The sequence below is a fragment of the Mastomys coucha genome, unplaced genomic scaffold (assembly GCF_008632895.1).
Source record: "Mastomys coucha isolate ucsf_1 unplaced genomic scaffold, UCSF_Mcou_1 pScaffold22, whole genome shotgun sequence".
In the NCBI taxonomy this organism is placed as follows: Eukaryota; Metazoa; Chordata; class Mammalia; order Rodentia; family Muridae; genus Mastomys; species Mastomys coucha.
In genome coordinates this window covers 244,592,387-244,617,951 of record NW_022196905.1, presented here as the reverse complement: position 1 = coordinate 244,617,951, position 25,565 = coordinate 244,592,387, and the positions used below count along the sequence as shown (strand labels likewise).

The following is a 25,565-nucleotide window of genomic DNA, read 5'->3' as shown; positions in this document are numbered from 1 at the left end:
AAAAAGAAACAACCTATCAGTGACGATGTTCTCATTCTGTAAGCTATATGAGAAGAAGCTAGGACACATTGTTAACAACATTTTAAAGGCAGAGAGCATTGTAGTTCCCTGTTAATATGTTCACATTTGTACTTTGTTATTTAACTGGTTTTTTTTTTTTGGTAGTAATGGAGATTGACCAGAACTCATATATGCTAGGCAAAAATTCTGTCACTGAACTTCACCCCTGGTCCATATCTGTACTGTCTTTGAGGGCTGGAGAAATGTCTCAGTGGTTATGAGCACTTCCTGATCGGTCACAGGAATGGAGTTCAGATGCCAGTACCTAATGTCATGTGGCTCACAAAACACCTGTAACTCCAGCTCCAAGACACCTGATGCCCACTTTTGGCCTCTGTGGACACCCACCATGCTAAATAAAATGAAAAAAAAAAAAAACCCAGAAAATTGGGAAAAAAAAACCCATCTCTGAAAAGCAATTAATAAAAATAGGCTTCTGCTATACAGAGAAACCCTGTCTTGAAAAAACAAAAAAGGAAAAAAAGGAAAGAAAAAGAAAAAAATAGGCTTCTGGGAAGAGATTCTGCAGCTGGGACAAAGATAAGACACTTTGTCACCAGGCAGTGGTGGCGCACACCTTTAATCCCAGCACTTGGGAGGCAGAGGCAGGCGGATTTCTGAGTTCGAGGCCAGCCTGGTCTACAGAGTGAGTTCCAGGACAGCCAGCGCTACACAGAGAAACCCTGTCTCGGAAAAAAAAAAAAAAAGACACTTTGTCATGGACCCTTCTGGATTTCCATGACACTGACTATCAGTTGTTCGAAACACTTAAAACATGCCAGGCACCACATCATAGGCTTGTAACCCCAGCACGTGGGAGGAGGAAGCACAAGAATCCGTGTCTTTGCTGGCTAGCGCGTGAAGCCGACCTTGGCTATGAACGATCCTATCTCAAAACAACAACAAACATCAAAACGTCAAAGTCACTTTTCCTGTCCCTGTTCCTAAACGGAGAGACAGCCTCCAGCTATCGCAGGTGTGCCAGCGACTCCTTTTCATTCTCTACAGCAGGTCTCTCCAGCAGTTCCATCCTGTTCTATCTTCCAGTTACCCAGCAGGGGATGAATGACTCCGCCCGTACTCAGAAGCCTTAAGCCCCACCCCCAAACTCTAAAATCTGCCTTATCCAGCAGGAGCCACTAACTCAGAAAACCCTCTTCCTATTATCTACAAACTCTACCCTCAAGGAGTGTACAGCTCACCCTGCTGCCCTGCCTCCTTCATTTCCCCACCGGTGCATGGTGCTAGAGGTTAGCATCTCAGTATCTTAAACCATCCATCTGGTCTCAGAGGGGACAGTGCCTCTGAGACAACAATCAAGCAGCCAGCAGTCACAGATTATGGATGTCTCAGCCTCCCCCGCAGACCGCGTATTTCTGGCACATCAGCTCCAACTCATATTCAACAGGAAGCAGAACACAACCAAGGGGCAGGAATCCAGGCAGGCAAGGACATGCTTCAAACACCCACTCTGCTTGAGACGCTCAGTTTTAAGTATTTCCCTCCCCAGTCCCGGGGAAGGGCTATCGCCCACAAAGTAGGTATTACAGTTTCCAGTGTACAAGAGGCTTTAAGGGGTGTAGGGAGGGAGGTGTCTTGAACCGTCGCCGCCCCCCCTCCCACCCAAGGAAACAACATCAGAGAGAAAGCTCCATAGCTCCACAGAGGTCCAGAAGACTTGGGCTGAAATCTACTTAATTATCAACTGTATGCTTAGGCAGATGTCGTGAGCATGTGCAAGTTCTGTCCACTCATCTGAAAAGTGGGAACATGATATGGGCTTGGTCCAAGGTATGCCTTGATAGAAATACCATCAATCTATGTATGCACAATACATACAGAGGTGTCTATATCAAGTCCTAGATTCCATCCCCCAACTCATGGGTTGCATATATGGGTGTCATGTGGTGCATACATGCGAATGTGTAGGTGGAGGCCAGATCAGAAATCAGGTGTCTTCTCTATTTCTCTCTACCTTATTGCCAAAACAAAAAACAAAAACAAGAAACAAAAAACAACAACAAAAAACAAAACAAAAAACAAAAACAAACAACAACAACAACAACAAAATCTCTTCCTGAACGGGAAGTGCCCCATTCCACTCCAGTTTGGCTGGGCTGCCTGGATAGCAAGCCCTCAGGATCAGCCAGCCTCTACCCTCAATGCTGGCTGGGTTATAGGCACACACAAGCACGCCTTACCCATCGAGCCATCTCCCTGGACCCCTCTTTTTCTATTTTTTGAGATAAGGTTTGCTACGCATGCAGCTCAGGCTGCCCTTGAACTCACTACGTAAGCTTAGCTGGCCTTAAACTTGTCATTTCCCTGCCTCAGTCTGCCATGTACTAGGATAAGAGATGTGTGCAACCGTACCCAGCTGTTTTGTTGTTTTGTTTTTTTGCTTTTTTTTTTTAATTTTTGAAAAAAGAATGTGTGTACAAGTGCATGTAGTACCTGCACATGCCCAAAGAGGGCACAAGATACCCTGAAACCGCAGTTACCTACAGTTGTGAGCGTCACATAGGTGTCCAGAACGGAACCTCAGTTCTCTGAAGAACAGCCAGTGCTCATAACCTCTGCACCATCTCTCCGGTTCTCACCCTCTCCACAGCTGGTTGTTTCTAAACCACCTCCCAACCTGCAACTGGGATTTACCTGAAGAATGAAGTACAGATAGATGCCCAGTGCCCAAGAACATAGAGGAAAACTGGCTCAGTCCGCCTCTGGAAACATCTGCTTGTTGGGGTCTCTGTGGCTCACTGGGGGAGGCAGAGGCTGGACATTTCACAGAAGCACTGACCTTTCTAGGGAAATTGGCTGGGGCTTCTGTGAGAACATGAGTCACTTTCTTTGTAAGTTAGGCGTCACAGAGAAAGTGCTGACAGGTTAAGTCCTGGGGCAGATCACAACAGCTTCCTTGTAGATGCTTCCTGGAACCAGTGGCTTTGTGCCAGGGTCTCAGGGTGAAGCTGATCCCAAACCAGGTCTCTCTAACACTCATCTTGCCTGGGCCTCACCTCCCTCAATGAAAGATGCCTGTTTCAGGCGGTGGTGGGGTTGCCAGGCCATGCATCTTAGCTAACTCATGGGGGCATGAATGGGCTTGTGTCACTATCTTTTCTGAGGTGAGCGGATGAGCTCCGGCGAGCTCATGATGCAACAGTTCAAACTTGAAAACTGGGAAACAAAGGCCTCAACAGGGTTCTGACTTCCATCCAGCCCCAGGCCTCAGGCACTTGACTGCTATAGCCCCTTTCCCCACAGAAGGAAATACACTTGAACCTGAGTCCCCTGAAGAAGGAAGAAGATCTGCCTGCTGGACCCAGGAAAAACGGACGGCTTTCAGTTAAGATTGTTTCAATAGAAAGTAACGTAACAAGCATAATCAAAAAGGTAGGAGTCCCGTATTTTTGCCCTAGATAGGAGACACTCAATGGAACCTGGAGTTCCTGGCTTAGGTTCAAAACTCCTCTTTAAAAGTCATTCTGTGGAGGCTGGTCTCAGATCTTAAAATGGATACCACTATAAAACTTGGGCAAGAAGAATCCAGCCTCTGGGGTACTAGAGCTGGGGAAGAAAGGAAATTTCTTAAACAGATTTATGCAAACTGGTGGATACTGTGCTGGGGACATCTGTTTTTCCTTAGGTCAGAAATGCCCAGACCCCTCCCTCCCAACCCAGAGGGAAACACCCTTAAAAAGGGAGGATTTGACCTTCATCACATCATATGGTGCCACATAGTTCCAATGTCCAATTCTGTTAAATGTTCTGGCAAAACAGAACGACTGATCTCTCTGAGGACCAAAGACCCTGAATGAGCAGGCCTGGCCACTTTACCTGCTGATGTCGGGTAACTGACTAGTACCTGTTTGATCAAGGTGTGGCCACAGGGCATCCAAGAGAGTGCCAGGAGAGAATGACCTCAAAGTTTCCGTTCTAGTTTGTCTTGGATGTCCCTTATAAAGCGAACAAGCATCTGAATGATAGGTAGGATAAGACAGTATGAGGAAAAGCACGTGGAACTGACCAGAAAGATTCTGGGACTTTCCTAAGTAAAGCTGCATGCAGAAGAAAAAAAAAAAAAAACCACTGAGAAAGGCTAATTAAAGGCCAAGTGCTGTGGACTACTACTGGGGGGCCAGGCGCTGCTGCACACTGCTGGGACAATCAACAATGGAAACTAGTTCTGTTCTCTCACTTAGGGATCCACAAATAAGCCCTTTCTAGCCCTGGTATGAGGCCAGAAATTATCCCCAGGTATGGTAAAAACCAGATCGGCTAGGATCCTCAAGTCTGCTTGCTTAAATAGAAGGAAAATGAAGGACTCAATAACCTTTCAATGAATGCTTAATTAGGCTGTATTACAGGCACTCAAATGTCTAACACTACAGCCTCAAATACTATAAAAGAAACCCCCAAAGGAAACCAGTGCTCTACAAAGCAGAGGAAAGGTCACAAAGAGCCATTTATAGTACTCATCCAACAATTATACAATATTAATAGTTTCACGAGGCACGAATCAGGAGAGAGGGAGCTGAGCCCCCGCAACCAATAAGGCTTCCGAGCTTTGAACCCTAACCATCAGATATCTTCCAAACAAAGGGATACCAAGATGGCTGGCTGTGGTGGCACGTTCTTATATATACTAACACCGACGGCTATGGCAAGAGGAGAGGGAAAAAATGATGAGCAAGACTAGAATTGAGCAGACTAATGGGGAGAGGCTGCAGGGCTGAAAAGCATGCTGGGACTGTACCTCTGATATGCAGGCTGGGATTCCCAGTGCTTCTGATTGGCTCAAAAGCTGCCCCAGGGCATGCTGGGAGGTCCATACCCACACTAGCTTCACAGAAGTTAGTCTCTCGCACACTTCAGTCTCCAGGGCTTCTATAGTGGACAAGGTGGAAGTCCAGCATGAGACCCTGGCACTGTCTTATGATTGTTTAAGGGGTCTGCAGTGTGTTGGAACATGAAAGTCATGCCCTCCACCAGTAGTAGCTTTATAAACTCCCGCAGGGTATATATAAAGCTACCGCAGGATGTATGACCTCCGGGAGTGAGCTTAGGTCGCAGATCACCCTCATTTCTGCAGGATTGACAGAGGACCTGATCTTGCAGAGAGCTCGATGCAATCTGAGGCCCTCAGTCTGGAGCCCCTTCCCAGCTACCATATCCCAGAGGAGAAACTGGGAAAGCTGGCTTTGGGCACTGACTGATGCGAGTCACTTGGATAGAAAGGAGATGAAGCTGGGAGATCTGCTTAAAAAAAAAAAAAAAAAAAAAAAGGTGTGGTGGTACCATCCTGAAATCTTAGGAATGGAAAAACCAAGACAGGAGGATTGTACAAGTTCAAGACCAACAGGGGAAACATAGTGGGTTCAAAGCCAGCTTGAACTATAGTGTAAAAACCCTGTCTTTGTAATAAAACACAAAAAAAGACAAGCAGGTAAGTCTTTCAGAATAGAAATATAAAGTGTTAAAGAGTGGCAATTGCTACAGAGGGAGTACAAAGAAAATTATTAAAATTTGGAAATTTATGGTTGTGTGTCCGGGCATGACGTGAGTGCACAGGGGAGGGAATGTATGACAGCAAGCCAGATTTGTGGTGACAGTTCTCTCTACCTTCCTGTGTGTCCAGGAGGCTAAACTGAGGTCTCCAGGTTTGCAGAGCAAGCACCTGTATTTTCTGAGCCATCTTATGAGCTCCAAAATATCATTTTTAAAATGGCAATTTTTTTTTTGAGCCAGAGTCTCTTGTATACCAGAGTATACAACTGAACTCAGTATATAACCAAGGACGTCCTTAAACTTCTGTTCTACTGCCGAGTACCAGGGACAAGATGCTGCTCTCTTATTTTTGTATTTCAGTCTGTTCCTTTTGATATGCTCAGCGTCATCACAATCACCCGAATGTCCAGAGCAAGTGTCACAAACACAGCTGATAAAAAACCATCAGTAAACTTTTAAAAACACCCATATTTTAAAGATATGCATATCCTTTATCTTAGCACTAAGGAGGCAGAGGCAGGTAGATCTCTGTGAGTTCAAAGGCAGCCTTCATAGTAAGTTCCAGGCTAACAACAATAACACACTAAAATATAAAACAAAATACAAACAAATAAAACCCTGGAAATGAACAAACACATCTTCTGCTGCTGACCTCAGGACAACTCTACTGAGTCAGCTTCTGAGTGCTCATCTTGTGAAGGCTTCTGCACTTGCATGCATGTGGTGCACATGAACTCATGTCGGCACACCATTGTGTAGCAGCCTCCTCCATCAAAACATTCCATCCTGCAGGGGAGCTCCTTGAGCAGGAAGGTAAACAACTCAAGACACCTTCAGGAAGTACCTGAAACTGACCAGATTCGCTAGGCCCCTCCCTGCCAGAGTGAGGGGAAAAGAAAAAGCCCAGCTGCCAGGAAGCGGTTTAGTCCGGAGTCCCTTGGAAAGGACACCCTCTAACCTGTTGAGCTGTCCACAGCTCCAGTTCCCAGCTTTGTGAGCTGTCATACATGCTGGGGTGGGCTTTGGTGGTGCAAGTGTCTTTGAGTCATTTCTGCTCCTGTAGGCAAACCCTGACTTTTAGAACCACAATAAACCTCACTGGTTCACCAAGGTGGACTCTGGTAGTGTCTGCACTTTGGTCTGTTGTGGGTTCCCTATCTGGGGTGAGGAGGGAAATATGCTTTGTCTCCTCGGGAAAAGTGTTGTCACACAACATGTATATACATTAAAAAAAGTAACCTTTAAAACAAACACCACCTCTCAAAATCATTGATTGATAATCCTTACCTCCACTTTCTAGTCACATTGTCTCCCCTCCTTTTCCAACTCTTCTTTTTCCTTCTCCCCTCTCTGAAGCAAGATGTCACTAAGTAATCAAGGCTGGCCTTAAATTCACAATCCCCAGAACTTCATCTTCTCGGTGCTCAGATTAAAGGCATGTGCCACCTCCTATTGGTAGGTTTGTGTGTTTGTGGTTTTACATACACTTATTTAAGTCCCTCACTGTAGTACAATTTACTTCATCATCATCATCATCATCTTTTTTCTAATACAGGTTTTTACTATTTAGCCCTGGCTAGCCTGGAACTTGTTATTAGACCAGTGTGGGTTTGAACTCATGGAGATCCACCTGTTTCTGCATCCCAAATAGTAGAATTAAAGGCAAGAGTGAAGGCTTGATGTGGTGGTGCACACCTTTAATCCCAGCACTCTAGAGGTAGAAGCAGGTGGATCTCTGTGAGTTCCAGGCCAGGTAGCCTACACAATGAGACTTTTTCTTTTTTCTTTTTCTTTTTTTTTTTTTTAAAGATTTATTTATTATATGTAAGTACACTGTAGCTGTCTTCAGACGCACCAGAAGAGGGCGTCAGATCTCATTACGGGTGGTTGTGAGCCACCATGTGGTTGCTGGGATTTGAACTCATGACCTTCCGAAGAGCAGTCAGTGCTCTTCCCCACTGAGCCACCTCACTAGCCCGAGACTTTTTCTTTAAACAACAACAACATCATCAACAAACATGCATCATGCCTAACTAATTATTATTATTGCTTGTCTTCAAGACAAGGTCTCATTATGTAGCTCTGGCTATCCTGAACTATGTAGACCAGGCTGGCCTTGAACTCTTAAGATATCTGTCTGCTTCTGCCTCCCCAGGGTATCACCACATCCAGCTAATTGCTATTTTTTGAGACAGTATTCTGTGTAGCCCAGGCTACACTCAAATTCCTTATGTATCCAAGGTTTCCCCTGAACTCTGGATCCTCCCTCCTCTATTTCTCATTGCTCAGCTATTATCTCTACTTTAAAAATGCATGTGAATTTTTTTTTAGATGTATTTTATGTGTATGACTGTTTTGCCGGTGTGCATATCTATGCACCACATCTGTGCCTGGTGCCCATGGAAATCAGAAGAGGCACTGTATCTCCTGGAACTACAGTTAAGAATGGTTGTGAACCCCATCAGGTGGGTATCGGAAAATAAACCAGGGTCTTCTGCAAGAACAGAGCTCTAGCCAGGCAGTGGTGGTGCACGCCTTTCATCCCAGCACTTGGGAGGAAGAGGCAGGTGGATTTCTGAGCTCAAGGCCAGCCTGGTCTACAGAGTGAGTTCCAGGACAGCCAGGGCTACACTCGAAAAACAAAAGACAAAAACAGACAAGAACAGAGATCTAACTGCTGAATCATCTCTCTAGTCCCCAATGTTTTTATTTCATAAATGAGAAACTAAGGTGCAGTGATTAAAGAGTCTGGGGAGCTGGAGAGATGGTTCAGTGGTTAAGAGCACCGACTGTTCTTCTGAACGTCCCGAGTTCAAATCCCAGCAACCACATGGTGGCTCACAACCATCTGTAATGAGATCTGACACCCTCTTCTAGTGTGTCTGAAGGCAGCTACAGTGTACTTAGATATAATAAAGAAATAAATAATAAATTAAAAAAAAAAGCATCTGACCAAAGGGCCACAGGCAATAGGAAACAAACAGGTTCAATCCAGTCCAGTGACCCTGGAACCCCAGCCCAAGCCCGCCATACCTAACACTGTTGATGAACTTTATGGAAACTTCAACTACAGAAATTTGAAATGACTCCACAAAGTCCCCCTTTGTATGCAAAGTTTAAAGACACAAATTCCTTGTACTAGAGAGCTAGCACGAGAGCTCAGAGGTGAAAAGTCCAGGCTACTCTTGCAGAGGATCTGGGTTCGGTTCCCAGCACCCACACAGTGGTTCATAAAGGTCTGTGACAAAGGTGGGTAACTCTAGCTCCCAGGGATCTGATCTGCTCTTTTGACTTTCCTGGGCAAGTACATGGTGTACTTACATGCATGCAGACAAAACAACACACAGAATAAATAAATAAATCTTAAAAAGAAAAAAGACCCCACAAATCCCAATTTTTTGTTTTGTTTTGTTTTGTTGAGACAGGGTTTCTCTGTGTAGCCCTGGCTGTCCTGGAACTCTCTCTGTAGACCAGGCTGGCCTCGAACTCAGAAATCCACCTGCCTCTGCCTCCCAAGTGCTGGGATTAAAGGCCACCACTGCCTGGCCCAAATTTTTTTGTATTTAAAAAAAAAAATGTAGAGTGTTGGAGAGATGGCTCAGCGGGTAAGAGCACTGACTACTCTTCTAGAGGTTCTGAGTTCAATTCCCAGCAACCACATGGTGGCTGACAACCTCCTGTAATGGGACCAGATGCCTTCTTCTGGTGTGTCTGAAGACGGCAACAGTGTACTCACATAAAGAAAGTCACACAGTTGCCAAACTGCAAAGACTGTGGGACTGTAAAGCTCCAGCTGCCCTGAGCCACACACACAGTTCTCTATGGAAACCTGTCTCAAATCCTGGGCGTTATGAATTATCTGAGGCTTTCTGGAATGCACCTTTTACATCAGTGCGACTGTGTTCTGCGCAGAACTGTCTACCACAGCACTATCTCGGATTAAGGCAGGATTTATAAATCTCTTTCAAGGGAAAAATAAGATCAGAAGTGAATGTCTGCTTTAAAAATGGAAATCAACTTTTACTGGGCAAAGGGCCTGCTAACAGAATGTGAAGTCTAAAGAAAAACGTAAAGGGGGAAATGTGTTTTCTTTCTTGTTCTGTTGGAACCACACTTCCGAGCTCTGGGCAGTCTTGGGAAATAATGCCGGCATGAATACATCTGGCAATTTACTTCTCTGTCATACAGCTTTATACCGTCTTGATTTTTGGTGATTTTGAATGCTTTTGAAACACTCACTGAACCATAAGAAAAAAAAAATGTTACTGTGAGAACTAATGATTTTTAAAAAGTGCAGACGCCTTATCTTGGGCTTGCAGCAGAGTCTGGCCATAAAAAGCTCAGTTCGTCTGCACGGGGTTAAGATGCAAAGTTCCTGTCATCATCTTTCGGCCGTCCGCCTGTCTTTCCTAATAAGGCGATTCCTGATAGATTTCTAAAAATCCAAACACTTCACAATTTTGGTGCTAACTCCTTTCCACCACCACATCTGTAAAAGATAAAAACAGAGAGCTGGCTCAAATAAATCATGTCCTGTCCACCACTGGAAGACTCCAGAGTGGTTAAAATCATGATAGATGTGCATTTCACAATCTGGAAAGGTGCCTGCTTCTCTAAGCTAACAAAGCAAGCTGTACAGTAACATGTAGGCGTGACACAGTCCAGTTGTTTAAAATTCCCGTATGTGTGCTCATGTCTTTGTACGGAAAAAGATCTACACTCAGGGCCATGGAGATAGCTTAGCCAGTAAATGAGCTTGCTGCCAAGACTAAGGACCTAAGTTCAATGCCTGGTGCCCACATTGCAGAAAGATTTCAAAAACCCCAAGTCTGCCAAGTTGTACACACACACAAATAAAGAAATGGCTTTTTAAAAATGAAAAAGATCTACAAAATAGGAATAGATTAAGCCACTAATTGTGTTGGCCCATAGCGAATAGTATCCCAGAAAGAAAATTATCCTGTATGTATTTATGATTTGCTGCTACTGACAGGTAATCAAGCTGCTAAGTTTAAACTCTGTGTCTGCTGAAATCAGTGTGGCCTGGGGAGTTACTTAACTAACTTTAGTTCCAACACAGAGTGATGGTACCTCCCTCAAACACTGAGAGTTTAATGAGCTAATGGTACATATCAAGTATTTAGAGCCATCCTTGTCACAGAGGAAGTGCCACCTATTTTACTGTAAAAATGTTTGCATCTATGGGGAGCATATGCACATTGTTTAATTAAAAACCCCAGGGTCTGGGAAGATGATAGCAGTAACGAGCACACGCTGCTTTACAGAAGATCTGAGTTTAGTTCCCAGCCCCAGCACCCATACCAGGTGACTCCCAACTGTCCCTAACTCAACAGTGAGCCACAGGATGTAAAGGCTCTGGCCTCTGTGAGCGCCCACACATTCATGCACATACCCACATACAGACACAAATACATACTGAATTATAAATAAAATAAATCTTAAAACAACCACTCAGCCCTATATAAATGATATAAAATAACATATATGGGGGCAGGGTGATTTACAGATAAAGACTCCCCAGAGAATTTTGATTATCAGCCAAACTTGCAAATTACTGGCATGGGACTAAGTCCAAGCTGGAGGAAAATGTAAGAAAATTCTGGAATGGGCTAAAGACCATAAAAAAGAAACAAGAAAAAAAAAGGGGGGGGTGGTTAGGAGTTAGCTGGGAACCTGGGCCAAGGGACTGCACAGGGAGAGAGCAGGGTGTGGGCCTGATGTCCTGTTCTGGCTTGTACGAAGGAATCCCACAAGCATCTATTTACCTCAAGCCCGAAGGAACAAGATAGGGCTTGCCCCATGAAGGTAGCTCAGCCAGCAGCCAGACTGAAGCAGGACACCCAAGAAGTGCCAAGGGGCACGGTACCTTTAGCAGACCCTCCAACTGTCTAATTGTCTAAACAGAGTCTTATCTCCTCAGAACCTTAGGACATGGGAGGCATTCTGAGCCTCCAGGTCTGAAGCCAGGACTTGGAGGAACTTGCCCCAGGTCACACAGTTTGGGGTGAGCACAGAGATAGAAAGTTCCCCTTTTCTTTAAGTGCTCAGTATCTAGTATGTCTATCCCTTATGGCCAGTTTAACAAGAGTCTAAAGGAATTTGGGGGTGGGGCACATGATCTTGCCATACAACCAGGTTGATATTAATTCATGGTTCTCACCTCAGCTTCCAAGCTCTGGGCTTAGACCTGTGCTACATTTTCAGTTTAGATGGGAGGTCTTATTTCCCTATAAAATGACCAAGGTCGCTCTTACTCCTGCTTGCTTCTCTCTTGCCCTCTTGGGCTCTTCCCTATCCCCCCCTCTCTCTATGTGGTCATGGCCAGCCTCTACTTCTCTACTCTCTCCCTCTCTCTGCCTTTCTCTGCCTCTACTATCCTCTTAACTCCCCTCCCCATGCCCTGAATAAACTCTATTCTATACCAAAAAAAAAAAAAAAAAAAAAAAAAAAAAAAAAAAAAAAATTACCAAGGTCAGCGAGCCTGCCTCCAAGCCTGACAGCTTGAGTTAGATGCTCAGGACCCACATGGTGGAAGGAGAGAACAAACTCCTGCAAGCTGCCTTCTGACCTCCAAGAGCCTGGTATGGCACACATGCATGCATGTGCTACAACAGAAGATAGACCAGGAGAGGGGATATAGTCCTCAAATCTGAGAAAGGAAGCCGGGCTCAGTAGTATATGCCACCTAGGAGGCTGAGGCAGGCAGGAAGGTCTCCGGTTCCAGGCTAGCCTGGGTTACATAGCAATACTCTGTCTCAAGAGTTAAGAGAATCTTTTTAGAAATATGTACCTGTGCCCCTTTACACATAATTCTAGGGAATTGAAGACTTGCTAATCATGTCTTCTACCAGTGATCTAGCTATGCCTCCAGTTCCCTTAGGCAGTCTCTATGTATTTATTGAACAAAGTCGTGGCATGTAGAGCAGGCTGCCTCACTCCACAGTCTTCCTGCCTCAACTGAGTACTAGAATTATAGGCATGCACCATCATGCCCAGCTTTCAGGCTCCCTCTGTTCTCCTATCTCCACCTTCCAAGAAGCAGGACCCCAACGCCTGGCCCTGAAGCACTCTCAAATGGGCAAAGATGGGATCCTTAGGTTAAGGGGTCAGGGAGGGGGTGGGGAGGAGGGGCGGAAGGCCTGGGGTTATATGAAGAGTTCTCCATTCAAGTCCTGAGGGGAAGCAGCCCACAACATTGCCTCATTGAAAGAGGTTGCCCCACCAACTAACTAACTGGCTGTGTGGCTCCGAGCCTTCTCCTCTGGGGCTAGTCAGTGATGAAGCCAAAGCGGTGAAGTCAAAGAACCAGTCGAAGGGAAAGGAAGTTGTTCACAGGGCTGGCTTTCCTAGGATGAGGTACTTCTGAGCAGCTCAGCAGGACCAGGGTAGTTGCAGCCTGTAGCCTGGGTAGCCTATGCGGTTTCTAGACCACTGATATTGATGCTTCTGGTTTGGAATTGGGTAGTGGGGGAGACAAGAGGGGGTTGGGGTCTTTCAAGCTCCACTATCCAGGGCCAGGGGTGGGAGGTGAGGGTTGAGGAGAGGCAGAAGATAAATAGCCAGTAGCAGTGTCGGCTAAGAATGTCAGTCTAAGCCGGGTCAGGCCTGGTATCTGAACTCCACCCCCCATCCCAAGGAGAAGCCAGAGCTGTTGGATACAAGTGTTCACCCCCACCACTCCAGTTCCTGGTGATTAACAGAAGCCAGGGGAGGGAACAGGAATTCAAGGCTCTCGAGTCAGAAGTTAACTATTTCCAATCTTCCAGTAGCTTCTCTGGGGCCAGTGGACTTTGCAATTGCTTTCCCTCAACTTCTTGGATCCCCACATGGTTAGTACTGTATACTTAGGGAGGTTCAAAGCTGGATTCCACAACTTTCTAGTAGATGACACTGGGCAAATTACAAAATTACTAATGTAGATTTTGCAGCTAAATGGGGCCAATTCCACCCGCCTGTGAGGCTTTTGGAGGATTAAAGGGGCTTATTACATCAAGTAAAAAGTGTGGTTCTGGAATGCAGTAAGCTCTTAAAAAAATGGACTCAGGCTGGCGAGCTGAGTCGGTGGATAAAGGTGCTTGCCACCAAGCCTGACTAACCAAGTTTGATCCCCAGATCTCACACGGCGGAAGGAGAGAACTAACTCTTGCAAGCTGCTCTCTGACCACCACTCATGCATCTATGTACACACAGGAATACACAACAAATAAATAAAATGTCATAATAATAATAATAAATAAACGTCATAAAAAATAAGAGACATCATTTCGACAGATAGCTTTTAAACCTTTTCTTGCCAGTTCCTCTGCCCAAATCAATGAAGTGAAGGGTAAGGATCAATAGGAGACATATCTTCTGGTCTGAGGAGAGCCACGGAGGAGGGGGTGGTGGCATGGAGAGGTCAGCGCCTTGGCTCAGAGGAGGGCTTCCATGAGGCTATGACGATGCCCAAGCATCCGGCCTGCCCTTCCCTAACATTATCTTGCTGTCTTCGCTTAGACACTTTTAAATAGCTCTCAATTGCTCTCCCTGACTTACACTCTATGGCCCAGCCATATGGAATGTATTTAAAACCCTAGAACCCACATGTTCACCTGCAGGAACATCTCCTGCCACCCTTCATGTCCAGCACTATAGCTGTTTCTCAGCCTCCAGCTAAGACATCACTTCCTATGGTATTTCCTTGTAAGCTCAGTCTCAACTCCTACTCACTTCAATAATTCTGCCTGCCTCTCCACTTTTCAAAGTAGCCTACAACGCTTGGGGCTTTCCTACATTTGTTCACTAATGTATCCCCAGCACCTAGAATGGTACCCAGCACATACCTGTATTCACAGCACTAAAGAGGCAAAGGAAAGAGAATCATGACTCTGAGGCTAGCCTCGACTACATGGTGAGAGCCTGCCTAAAGCGGGGTGGGGCGTCGTGGGGGGTGGGTGTTGAACTGAGGACTAGCAATTGTATTTGCCTGGTGATTGACCTGTGTGCTAGTCTAGCTCTGGAGCTCACAAGAAGCCATGAGGTAAAGTCTTGCTTACCTCTGAATATCTCACACCAAGAACAGGCCCAGGCATTTGTGAGCTGAATGGCCATTTCGACTTGGCTTTAGATCTCAGACACTTATGTGAGGGAGGAACTCAACTTGACCATGAGGCAAAAGGAGAAAACTGCTGCCTGCCTACGCTGGCCAGGATAAAAAAATCTTCGCCTAGAAAGCCACAGGCTCTGTGACACTTTGTGGTGGTTTCAATGAGAATGGCTCCCATAGGCTCATATCCGAACGTCTGGTATATCTTTTTTCTTTAACACAAGATTTTACTGTGTAGCTCATGCTGGCCTGGAACTCAAGATCCTCCTGCCTTTGCCTTCTGTGCAGGAATGAGAGCTCATGTATTACCGTTCCCAGTTTATATGAATGTCCCTGTTTGTTTCTTATCACATTTTTATTTATTTAGTTTACGTGCGTGTGAGCACTACAGAATATGCACATACATTCAAGAGGTCAGGCGACAACTTACAGGGTCAATCCTCACTTTCTACCATGTGGGTTCCAGGGACTGAACTCTGGCTTGGCAGTGTCTTTATCTGCTGAACCCATTTGTCTTCTGAGACAAGGTCTTAGAGATCCCTTAGTTCCCAACTACTGGGGTTACAGGACCAGGAACATATACCTCACTATGATTCACATATAAAATTCTAATGTAGTTAAAGTAGTCTACAGTATCAGAAGCCAAAACAGTAGTTATCTTGAGAGAAGGGTGCTGGGAGGCAAGTGGCACCTAAGTCATTGGTGTCGTCAGTGGTCTGTGTGCTGGTACCCTGCATCTTAAGCTGGCGATGTGTCAATAAGCTAGCCACTCTGGTACTTTTCCCAACATCGTTCATTCTTTTCTTAAAATTATATTTATTTAGTTAATTGTGGTGAGGGAGGAGGGAAAGGCATGTGACCTGGTGTGCGTGTTGGAGGTCAGAGGACAACCTGCAGGAATGGTTATCTCCTTCTACCAGGTGGGTCCCAGGGCTCAGTGACAAGGGCCTTAACATGCTGCCATCTTGCCAGACCCCAACATGATATTATTCTTCAACATTACGTTATTCTTCAACAGCAAGTCTCTGGACAGATGCCTCACTGATCCTGGCAGGGGAGGTCCTCTCCTTTCCTATCCCACCATCCTTCAAATGTTCTAAAAAAAAAACCCTTTAGCCTCTGGCCCTAGTTATTCCCTGTCCATCCTCAGAGCCTTCCTGATGCAGCCGAGAGGTAAGAACACCCATTCCTGGTAACCTAGGAACAGAGAGTTATGAGACAAGGTGACGAGAGGTTTGAGACCGGCTCCCCAGACACAATGGGTGGTGATATAGAGCAGAGACTTCAGCAACCAGCCCTCCCCTCTGCCGGGAGGAAGGCAGCTGGCTGGGCTCCAAACCCCAGTTCCTTACCATTCATTCCTCTGAGGCAGATTTATGGGGCACTATAGACTCAACCCCCTTGGGCTATGGAGGCAGCCAACCAGGTTCTACATCCTGGACTTACTGCTGACTGCATTTTACTTTGACTCCATTTTACTTTGAAGAGGAAGGTACTACTAGCACCTGCTTTGCAAAGGATTAAAATACAGCTCGCACCAGGACTGTAAGCTTCCCCAAAGTGGGGAGGGGACTTTGTTTAGGTCACTGCTTTAGGTGCCCCTGAAATATGCAGATATCAATTACACATTTACTGAAAGAAGGAAGCAACACCAAACTAAGGGTGGTTTTTATACCGAAAGCTGAGCTAAACACAACCATCTTGAAACTAAGTCAGGCTCAGTCAAGTTCACTAGCTTTCAAACTTACCGAAAGGTAAGATTTGGCTGATAGAGTGAAGGAGTCAGTTGAATCCTGAGTGTCTTTGACTACTGTCTTGAAGCAGCTTCTCTCAATTGAGTGAGTGATGGGTAAGTATAGGGATAACCTTTTTTTGCACAGTGGGTAAGGACTGCCTCTGTTTTATTCAAATGCTGATTTCTGAGCCCCTGGAAGGCAGAGACCTGATTACAGACTGGGTCTGGGTATTGTTAAGCATCTCCTGCCTCATTGTTTTGTAAACATTGTTCTCCATCACCTTCTGACTGGTCAATTAGAGAGCTGAACAGGCAATAACTGGGCTGGAGAGTTAAGGTGGGACTCCTGGGCAGAAAGAGAGGGCCTCAGATGGGAAGCCAAGGCAAAGTCCAGCCCAACACGATGAAGATGCAGGTGCCTGGACAAGACTAAGATGGACAGTGACTGGCGAGACATTGGCCAGGCCAGCATTGTCGGGTTAGAATAGCTGAGAATCTGCCCAGCTATAGTGCTCAAAGCTTTAATAAATACAGTAAGTCTCTGTGTCTTACTATTTGGGAAAGGGCCAGGGTTACAGGTAAGGTGGCTGTGGTCTATCACTTCTAATAACTCTACTCATACTCACAAGTTCCCACTGACCACTTCTTTGTTTATGCACTCAGATCGCACTGGAAGGGCTAGGGATCCCCCCATGGGAGGGGCCAGAATAGGGGAACAGTTCTGTTCTCCTTCCTTCAAAATTAACTTCTCTAGTAAAACCCCTAATATTAGAACCCTTAGAGGCTGTGTTGTGTCCCCCTGTGGAGAAATGTTTTTGAAAAAAAAACTATAATGAAAACATCTGATTATCTGGGCATAGTGATCCTTGCCTTTTTTCACAGTGCTCAGGAGGCAGAGGCAGGCAGATCTCTTGTGAGTTCAAGGCCAACCTGATCTACATAGTTCCAGGCTAGCCAGGACTACATAATGAGACCCTAATCTTTAAAAAAGGGGTTGGGGGTAGGAGTAAAAAAATAGGCTGACCTTCACAAGGGAGTCTTGATTTCTTCCAATGGACTTACTGGGCGTTGGGCAAGCACCAGGAAGTAAAAGTTCTGTCTAGGAGCCTCAGAGATGTTTATGAACTGTTGAACAAATTAAAACCAGGAAGCTGAGCCTTTGTCTCTCCATCTTTAAAACTGCTGGCAGGGTTTGGCTATGGGGTTTCTCAAGTTCCACCTCTGAGATTAAGACCTCAAAGTATTTAATATTCACCTTACTGGCTTCAAGGGAATGTTAAGAGGGTAGAGCATGCTCAGAGTTGTAGAAGGGCTTTGAAGAGAAAGGCATACACACACAAACAAGGCGTTAATTATACCAGATCATTTCTTTGAGCTTAACTTCATAGCCGCTTGTAATATTCATAACCCAGGGGCAAAGAGGGAGGTTTGTAATATGGAAAGTGTTGTTTGTTTGGCCAAACTTGGAAGTTTTTATGTACCTGCAAGATAAATAAGCCTTTCAACCCTGTCTCCAGGGACACTGATGTTTCAAGAATGGGGAGTTAGGATGGAGGCAGCGAAGTAGAAAGATAGCAGCAGCTGAAGCCCATGAAGAAAAATACGGGGGAATGAGACCTGTATATTTTTGTTGTTGTTGGGGAAGTTTCACTTATTGAAGTTTATAAAGTTTAGCTTTAAAGTGCTAAGTGTCAAACCCAAGGTCTTATTCTGTCACTGAGCTGTAGCCACAGCTGCATTTATATCTTTTTAAGAAACCACTTCTTGGGCTGGAGAGATGGCTCAGTGTTTAAGAGTGCTAGTGGCTCTTGCAGAGGACCTAGGTTTAGTTCCCAGCACTCACATCAGGAGGCTTACAATCTCTATTACCTTCAGTATCAGACTTACAAACTAACACCCCCCCCCCACCCCCATATACACATGGGCTCACTGGGTGAAAGAGCTTGCTGAGCAAGCCTGAAACCTTGAGTTCAATATCAGGAAACCACAGAGGGAAGAGAAAATAGACTTCTGAATGCACTCTGGCCACAAATAATAAAAATTGTTGTTGAGTGTTTTTGTTCATTTTCTTTTTTGATAAAGGGCCTCACTATGTTGCCCAGGCTGGCCTAGGAGACCATCTGCCTATGCCTCCTGATGGGATTAAAGGCATGCATCACCACACCAAACTAAGAAATTTTTTTTTTAAAAAAAGAGCTAGGGGCCGGGTGGTGGCGGTGGTGGCGGCGGCGGCAGCAGCGCACGCCTTTAATCCCAGCACTTGGGAGGCAGAGGCAGGCAGATTTCTGAGTTCGAGGCCAGCCTGGTCTACAGAGTGAGTTCCAGGACAGCCAGGACTACACAGAGAAACCCTGACTCGAAAAACCAAAAAAAAAAAAAAAAAGAGCTATAGCCTCTATGTTGGACTGAGTTCCTGAGGCCAAGAGATTCCGTCTCAGTCTCTGAAGCAGCTGGGACTATAAGCACACCATCTAGCTTGGAAAGTCTCAACTTACTAGCACTAAGTGTGCCGGAAGCTTGCTTTCACTTAAGACCAAAGTGACTTCCCATTTCCAGGGAAGCCTGCCCCGAGAGTCAGTAGTATTTGTAGGGAAAGTCACGGTGTGCCAAGCGCATTAGCCCACTCTGTTTTATTAACCAGGTACATTCTTGGCAAAAGCCTACCATTTTCATGATCATAAACCAGACATCGGAGAAAGCATAATTTTCCTTAGGAAAAAAAAAGAGTTTTAAAATTCGTGATGTCACCAGGAAGCTCAGGCCAACTCAACCTCGTAATCGAAACCCTGATCAGCAGCAACCTCAGACCGAGTGAGGCGATGGCTAATCTGATACTTTTTACTTCAGTAAGGAAGATAAGACACTCACAACTCAAAGCCATACCTGCTTTCTGAATACAGCAGAGGATGTGGATGTGGGGGGGGGGCGGGGCAGGGAGGTGGATTTGGCAGAGATCTGGTCAGCCATAGAGCTTCCTCAGGGAGCCAGATTGGATCTGGGGCCCTGGCCAAGTTAACATTTTTTACAGGTTGGCTCAGTTGCAGTTTGTTAGCCCGCCAGTAATAAACCCATGTGCAAGAATTTAAAGTTTATGAGGCATGGCCTCTTAATGCGTGGGCTCCCGCTCCCTACAGCCAAGCCTTTAAGGAACCTAGCCTAGTCTGGGTGTTAATTGTTTTGTCAATCTGCAGAGTTATTTGAGAAAAGTCTTTTTTTTTTTTTTTTTTTTTTTAAAGCGTTCTACAGACACAAGGGTCCCACTCTTCTTTTGGAGAAACAAAGAAGAGTCATTCTGCCTCTCAGCGTGGACACTCCCATATTCAAGCTGTGGACATGTGTACCTGGGGTGAGAAGCACTAGAAAATGCAAGGTGGCAAATGTTTTTTGGAAGTCAGCTGAAACTAGAGATCCCCTCCCAAGGTCTCTGGAACTTTACTCAAGGATCCCGATTTACTCCTGATTTAACAACTTGGGTTTAAACTACCGAGAAAATCCCACTGTCCTCTCCCGTCAAGAGCCCGCCAACCAGCTGATAGACGCCCGAGTCTCCTGACACTCTGGTTCTCAGCACCGAAATGACCCTTCACTTTCAAGTTTTTGAACTTGAGTGGAGAAAATCACTACAGAAAGATCAAAATGAGCTTTGATCCCTCACTCACTTGCCGGCTTGGGACACAGATTGCCCTCCCCTGTTCCCCCCACGCCACCGCCCCGGGACTCAAGTGATCTAACGTCCTAGTACCAAGACGCTTGGAGTGAGGGACCTAGTGTCCCCCGCGCGTGATGCCCTCCTCCCAGGTGTGTCAGGACATTCGCAGCAGGCAGCAGGGGCGCAGGCCCTCCGGGAATGGCAGGGTTAAGAGTGCATTCCAGCTGCCCGGGAAGAAGGGGGGCGGGGAGGGCAGCCTGGAGAAGAGAAACAGACCCGGTCTGTCTGACGGAGACACAAAGCACGGTTCACAAAGGGGGCCAGAGAAGGGACGAAGGGGGCTGCTCCGGGCACGGTTCATCCCCACACCTGCGCGGGAGCTGCTGGAGGAATATGCACTGCGCATTCCTCTGCTGTGGCGGGGCGGGAGAGTTTTCCACGTCGGGGCTGGGTGAGGGGTTCAGCCGCGAGGCACTGAGAAGTCAAGACAAGCAACAGCAGCAGCAGCAGCAGCAGCAGCAGCAGCAGCAGCAGCAGCAGCAGCAGCAGCAGCGAGGCGCAGAGGAGCTGGACCTTAGTAGGCGCACCGTTGCCCAGCCGTCTCGCGCCCAGCTCAGCACGGGAGCCACTTTCTGAGCCTCCCTGGGATGTGAGGTGGCTCCAGACGTCCCAGCTCTGGTCTAGACAACCCTCCGATGCACCACAGTAAAGTGAACCACGTGCGGTCTTCCGTACCGTAGCTCCATCCCGGCTGGATCCGGGAGGGGTCTTACCTTTGCCCAGCGCTTGGCTCGGCCCCAGGCCAGTTCCTCCCACCTCCAAGGTCACTCCAGCCTCCCCGACGAAGCCTGCCCGGTAGGGCTCGGAGACCACTCTGCGTAGCCAGCAAACCTGAATTTTGAGGGCAGAAGGGTTAACGAGGAGGCTGAGTCACAGGCGTGCCTGGTTCTGTACACCCATCCTTGGGAGTCCACGGTGGTCCTCTGGGACAACCTTGGTCCCACGGAGCCCAGCCCTGAGATTCCCCCGACGCCCGCAGCGTGAGAACCCCACCCGCCCTCCAGGGAGCAATCCGGGTTAGGACCATGGCAAAACACTGTGGTACCTGAAATAGGAGGAGCAGGAAGGTGAGCGGCCCACTAAGGAGCTCCATGACTGAAGAGAGTTGAGAAGGCTGCCGCGACGGTGGGGAAGCGCTCCTCTGAGCTCCGGGTGCAGCTTTGAGCTCCGCGGCTCGCTAGAGCCCGCGGGAGGAGGCCAGGTGCGCTCAGGTAGCTGCTGATTGGTCCAACGTCACAAGATCCCGCCCCCTCGCAGGTGGGGTCGAGGCCAGCCTGCCAAAGGCACTCTCTAAGCCCCTAATGTTCCTCCCTGGTCCTCTCCTCCATCCCCCTTGCTCTTCTGAAACTACTTCTGAAAGGTATCCCGTGGCTCTCGCAGTTTCTGGCTTCGATGGAAAATAATCTAACAAAACAAAACCCCCAGTCCACTCCACCTCAGCCTCTGCAGCACGAGAAGACAATATTCCATTGCTGGCAGCTACAACGGAAAAAAAGCGGAGACGCATCTGAAACTCCACAAAAAAAAAAAAAAAAAAAAAAAGAGGCTCCCCATTCATGCTGCCGGAGGCGTGTGTTCAAAGCTTTGATGGAGGCAGGGTGTGTCTTTACACCAGCTACAGCAGGGTCTGCCCTCTGCCACTTTCTCCACCTCCCACACTAGCGGCGCGGGAGGTGCAGAGCACTGGGGTTTTAAAAGTGGCATCGAGGTCTCAAAGGACCGCGGTAAGCGATCTGATATACGTTTGAGAGAATAGTTACTTCCGTTTGCAGCTGAACAAATGGAAGGAAGCTAGTACAGAAAGCCCCAGAGTTTGGAAGTCATAGTAACTTCGAAGGGCTTGAGGTAGGGAACAAGTTATTTGTTATTAGCCTCATTATTTCTGGCACCCACAATATAAATGTTTCCTTAATTTTATATTAAATGCAAACTATGGCGGGTTTTGCCTTATTTATTATTATTATTATATGTGTGAATGGCCCACTGCACACATATGGTGGTCAGAGGACAACTTTGTGGAGTTGTTTCTCGCCTTCTAGCTTTTTTTTTTTTTTTTTTTTTTTTTTTTTTGGTTTTTTGAGACAGGGTTCCTCTGTATAGTCCTGGCTGTCCTGGAACTCACTCTGTAGACCAGGCTGGCCTGGAACTCAGAAATCTGCCTGCCTCTGCCTCCCAAGTGCTGGGATTAAAGGAATGCACCTCCACAGACCGTCTGCCTTCTAGCTTTAAATGGGTTCTGGGATTGAACTCATGTCTTCAGGATTGTACTTTACCTGCTAAGTCATCTCCTTTGCCCGATTGTTTGTTTGTTTTTGTGTTTTGTTTTCTTTTGTTTTGAGGCTTGTGGTAGTCTCAGGCTGGTCTTGAATTCATTGCAAACCTTCCCTTCCGTCTCTGCCTCTGAACTGCTGGGATTAAAGACAATGACCCACAATGACCAGCTTTATAATGATGATTTTTTTAAAAAGTGTAATGTATCTCATGCTGGCCTTAAACTCAATATGCACCTGGGGATGGCCTTGAACTTCGGATTCTCCTGCTTCTACCTTCCTAGTACTAAGATCTTGTACCTAGGCCTGGAGAAATGACTCAGTGGTTAAGAACACTGAGTGCTCTTCCAAAGGTGCTAAGTTCAATTCCCAGCAGCCACATGGTGGCTCACAATCATCTTCCATATGATTTGATGGTCCCTTCTGGTGTGTCTGAAGACAACTACAGTGTATTCATATACATAAAATAAATAAACAGATCTTTAAAAAAAATCTGTACCTAGTACCAAGACTTGCCTCCCCCATGCCTGGTTCAGGTGGTTGATAGAAATTGAACCCTGGGTTTCATGCATGCTAGACAGTCTATCAGCCGAACTACAACCTCAGTCCCACTAATGGCAATTTTAGATGTTGATTTTATTGCCCTGAAATACTGTACATAATATAAAAACTAGCTGCTGTATGGTGCTTGTCCCTTGGAGATGGCTCTGCTGATGAGCTAGATTGTGTTCCTCTGTCTTGCTCCTTCAACTATATTGGACAAGAGTGACTGTCCTCCTTAGGTACACAGGAGGCACACAGGTCCCTGGGCAGGCACAGGCTCCAACTACCCCTCTCCATGTGCCCTTTCCCTGTAAAAGCAGCTCTCCCCCCACCTCTCTGCAATGCAACCTCAGCCCTGGATGAGATGAGCTTTCTGAACCATTGTATTTTTCCCCACCTTATTCTCCAAGTGTGCCTCATATTCCATTGCTCTCCAGAGAACCCCAGGATGATGCCTCTTCTCCCCTCTGCCTTCTCGTCTAGCTCAGCTTTAAAGGTTTATTTAGAGGGTTTTTGTTTTGTTTTGTTTGCCTTCAAGTATTAACATGAACCTGCCTGTCCTTCCTACCCAAGTCTCTGGCTGAGCAGTGGAACTTATGATGTAATTGGGCAAGCATTGGCTCTACTCGCTTTACTGGGTGGGATTTAGACTCAGGTCCCACATCTTTCTGAGACATAACCCTTATCTGTTCAGCTGTCACTGGAACGATTTTGATACCTATCCTCAAAAGTACTGTACTAGAGCTGGGCAGTAGTGGCATACTCATTTAATCCCAGCACTTGGGAGGCAGAGGCTGATGGATTTCTGAGTTTGAGGCCAGCCTTTTCTACAGAGTGAGTTCCAGGACAGCCAGGTCTATACAGAGAAACCCTGTCTCAAAAAACAAACAAAAAAAAAGGACTGTACTGGAGCCAGAAGAGGAGTATGCCTTTAATCCCAGCATGGGATGTGTGGAGGCAAAATGATTGCTGCAAGTTTAAGGACAGCCTACACTACATAGTGAGCCTTTGCTTCAAATAAAGGTGGGTAGACTAGAGGAGATGGCTCGGTGGATAATGTGCTTTGGTAAGTCCCAAGTTCAAGTCCCCAGATTCCATGTAATGTGGAAGGCAGTAGCCCATCTGTAAGGGTCTCCTATGGAGAGATGGGAGGAGGGCAGAAGGAAGCCAGCAGGCCAGCTAGTCTGGTTTATACAGTGTCAAACAGCAGAGACCCAATCTCAAACAAGGTGAAAGAAAGGACTGTCTCAGAGGTTGTCCTCCAGCCATGCACGTAGCCTTTACTCATACTCATGCACATACATCATCCCTCTGTCTCTGTCTCTCTTTCTCTATCTCTGTCTCTCTTTCTCTCTGTGTGTGTGAGACAGAGAGAGACAGACAGAGAGAAAGACTGAGAGAAAGACAGAGAGACAGAGAGACAGAGAGAGAGAAAGGAAGAACTCGGCTGTATTAGAATTAAACGAATACGTGTACTTGATTAAACAGATTAACGTGTTAAAAACGCTGAACTCAGTAGCTGGCAATGAGCAAGGGCCCAGTGTAGTCGGTATTAGGGCTCTAGGATGCGGCTCATTTAGCTTTCTTTGCCTCGCCAGCCAGGGAACTGGCTAGCGCTCCCAGTTCCACAACTAAGAGAATGAGCAGTGTCAGAATCCTTCAATTTCACCACTGCGGGTAGCCAGCATCTGCCATCTCTGGAGTCTTCAGTAATCCGCGCAGTCCTAGCAGCTGTAGGAGGAGGTGGCAACTTGCAGAGAAAGCCCAAGGCAGCTTAGTGGTCCAACTCTCCTGCTGGGGACGCTTGCCACATCCTAGGTGCCTGCGGGAGCTGCTCAATGCTCTAACATAGAGGGGACAGGGTGGCTCGACCTATCCTCACCCCCAAAGTTCCCCCAGCGCCGGCCCGGAGCCAGACGAAACCATTAGGCAGACAGTTAAACACAAACGAGCCTCAGGATACAGGCCCTAATTAAGTAAACGCTCGGCTGGAGAGCTGTGGAGCGCGCTCATTTCCGCCTCCTTCCAAGGCACTCAGCATTCCGGCGGGGGGCCGCGAGCAGAGCAGAGAAAACGAAACTCAGCTCTTCGGCTAGCCTGGACCACGACGCTGCCTTCTGCGCAGCTTCCCCAGCTGGTCATTCATCAGTTCATTCATTTAACTAAATGAATCTCAGTCTTGAGTTTCAGTTAAATTTCCCCTATAGCCTGACCATGAGTACAAGGGCGGCATGGGGATATATATATTTCCGAGCTCTTCTCTTGGAAAAACAAAAGAAAACAAATGCCCAGAATTTGCTTCCTGCACCCACAGCCAATGATTACCTGCTGTAGGTGACAGCCCAGCATTCTTCCTTCCAAACAGACAAACCCTAAGATGTAATTGCACCAGAGTTCCCCTGTGCATCTGACTGATGCTCTCTTTGGGACTAGGTCTGTGCTCACACCGTTGCTTTCTTTATCCTGCTTCTCCCGTTTGTTTAACAGCTCCTCCTGGGAGCACTTATTGATGTGTCATGTTGGGAATGTGAATCCTTATCTTAAGATTGGTTCCTGGAATGCAGGGCAGTGGTGGCTCACACCTTTAATTCTAGCACTTGAGAGGCAGAGACAGTGGATTTCTGAGTTCGGGGC

At 46.6% G+C, this 25,565-nt stretch overlaps 1 protein-coding gene across 2 annotated transcripts in view; it reads right to left on the bottom strand.

Moving 5' to 3' along the window:
- The window catches only part of Cdh3 (cadherin 3), a 49,079-nt gene extending 27,474 nt beyond the window's left edge, over positions 1 to 21,605 (bottom strand). For both annotated transcript variants that reach the window (XM_031341303.1, XM_031341304.1), the window contains exons 1-2: positions 21,164 to 21,605; positions 20,832 to 20,949 (exon numbers count right to left, since the gene is read on the bottom strand). In XM_031341303.1, coding sequence (XP_031197163.1) covers positions 20,832 to 20,949; positions 21,164 to 21,211 — 166 coding nt within the window. In that variant the 5' untranslated portion in view covers positions 21,212 to 21,605. The remainder of the gene's footprint in view (positions 1 to 20,831; positions 20,950 to 21,163) is intronic.
- Between the last annotated feature and the right edge of the window lie 3,960 nt (positions 21,606 to 25,565).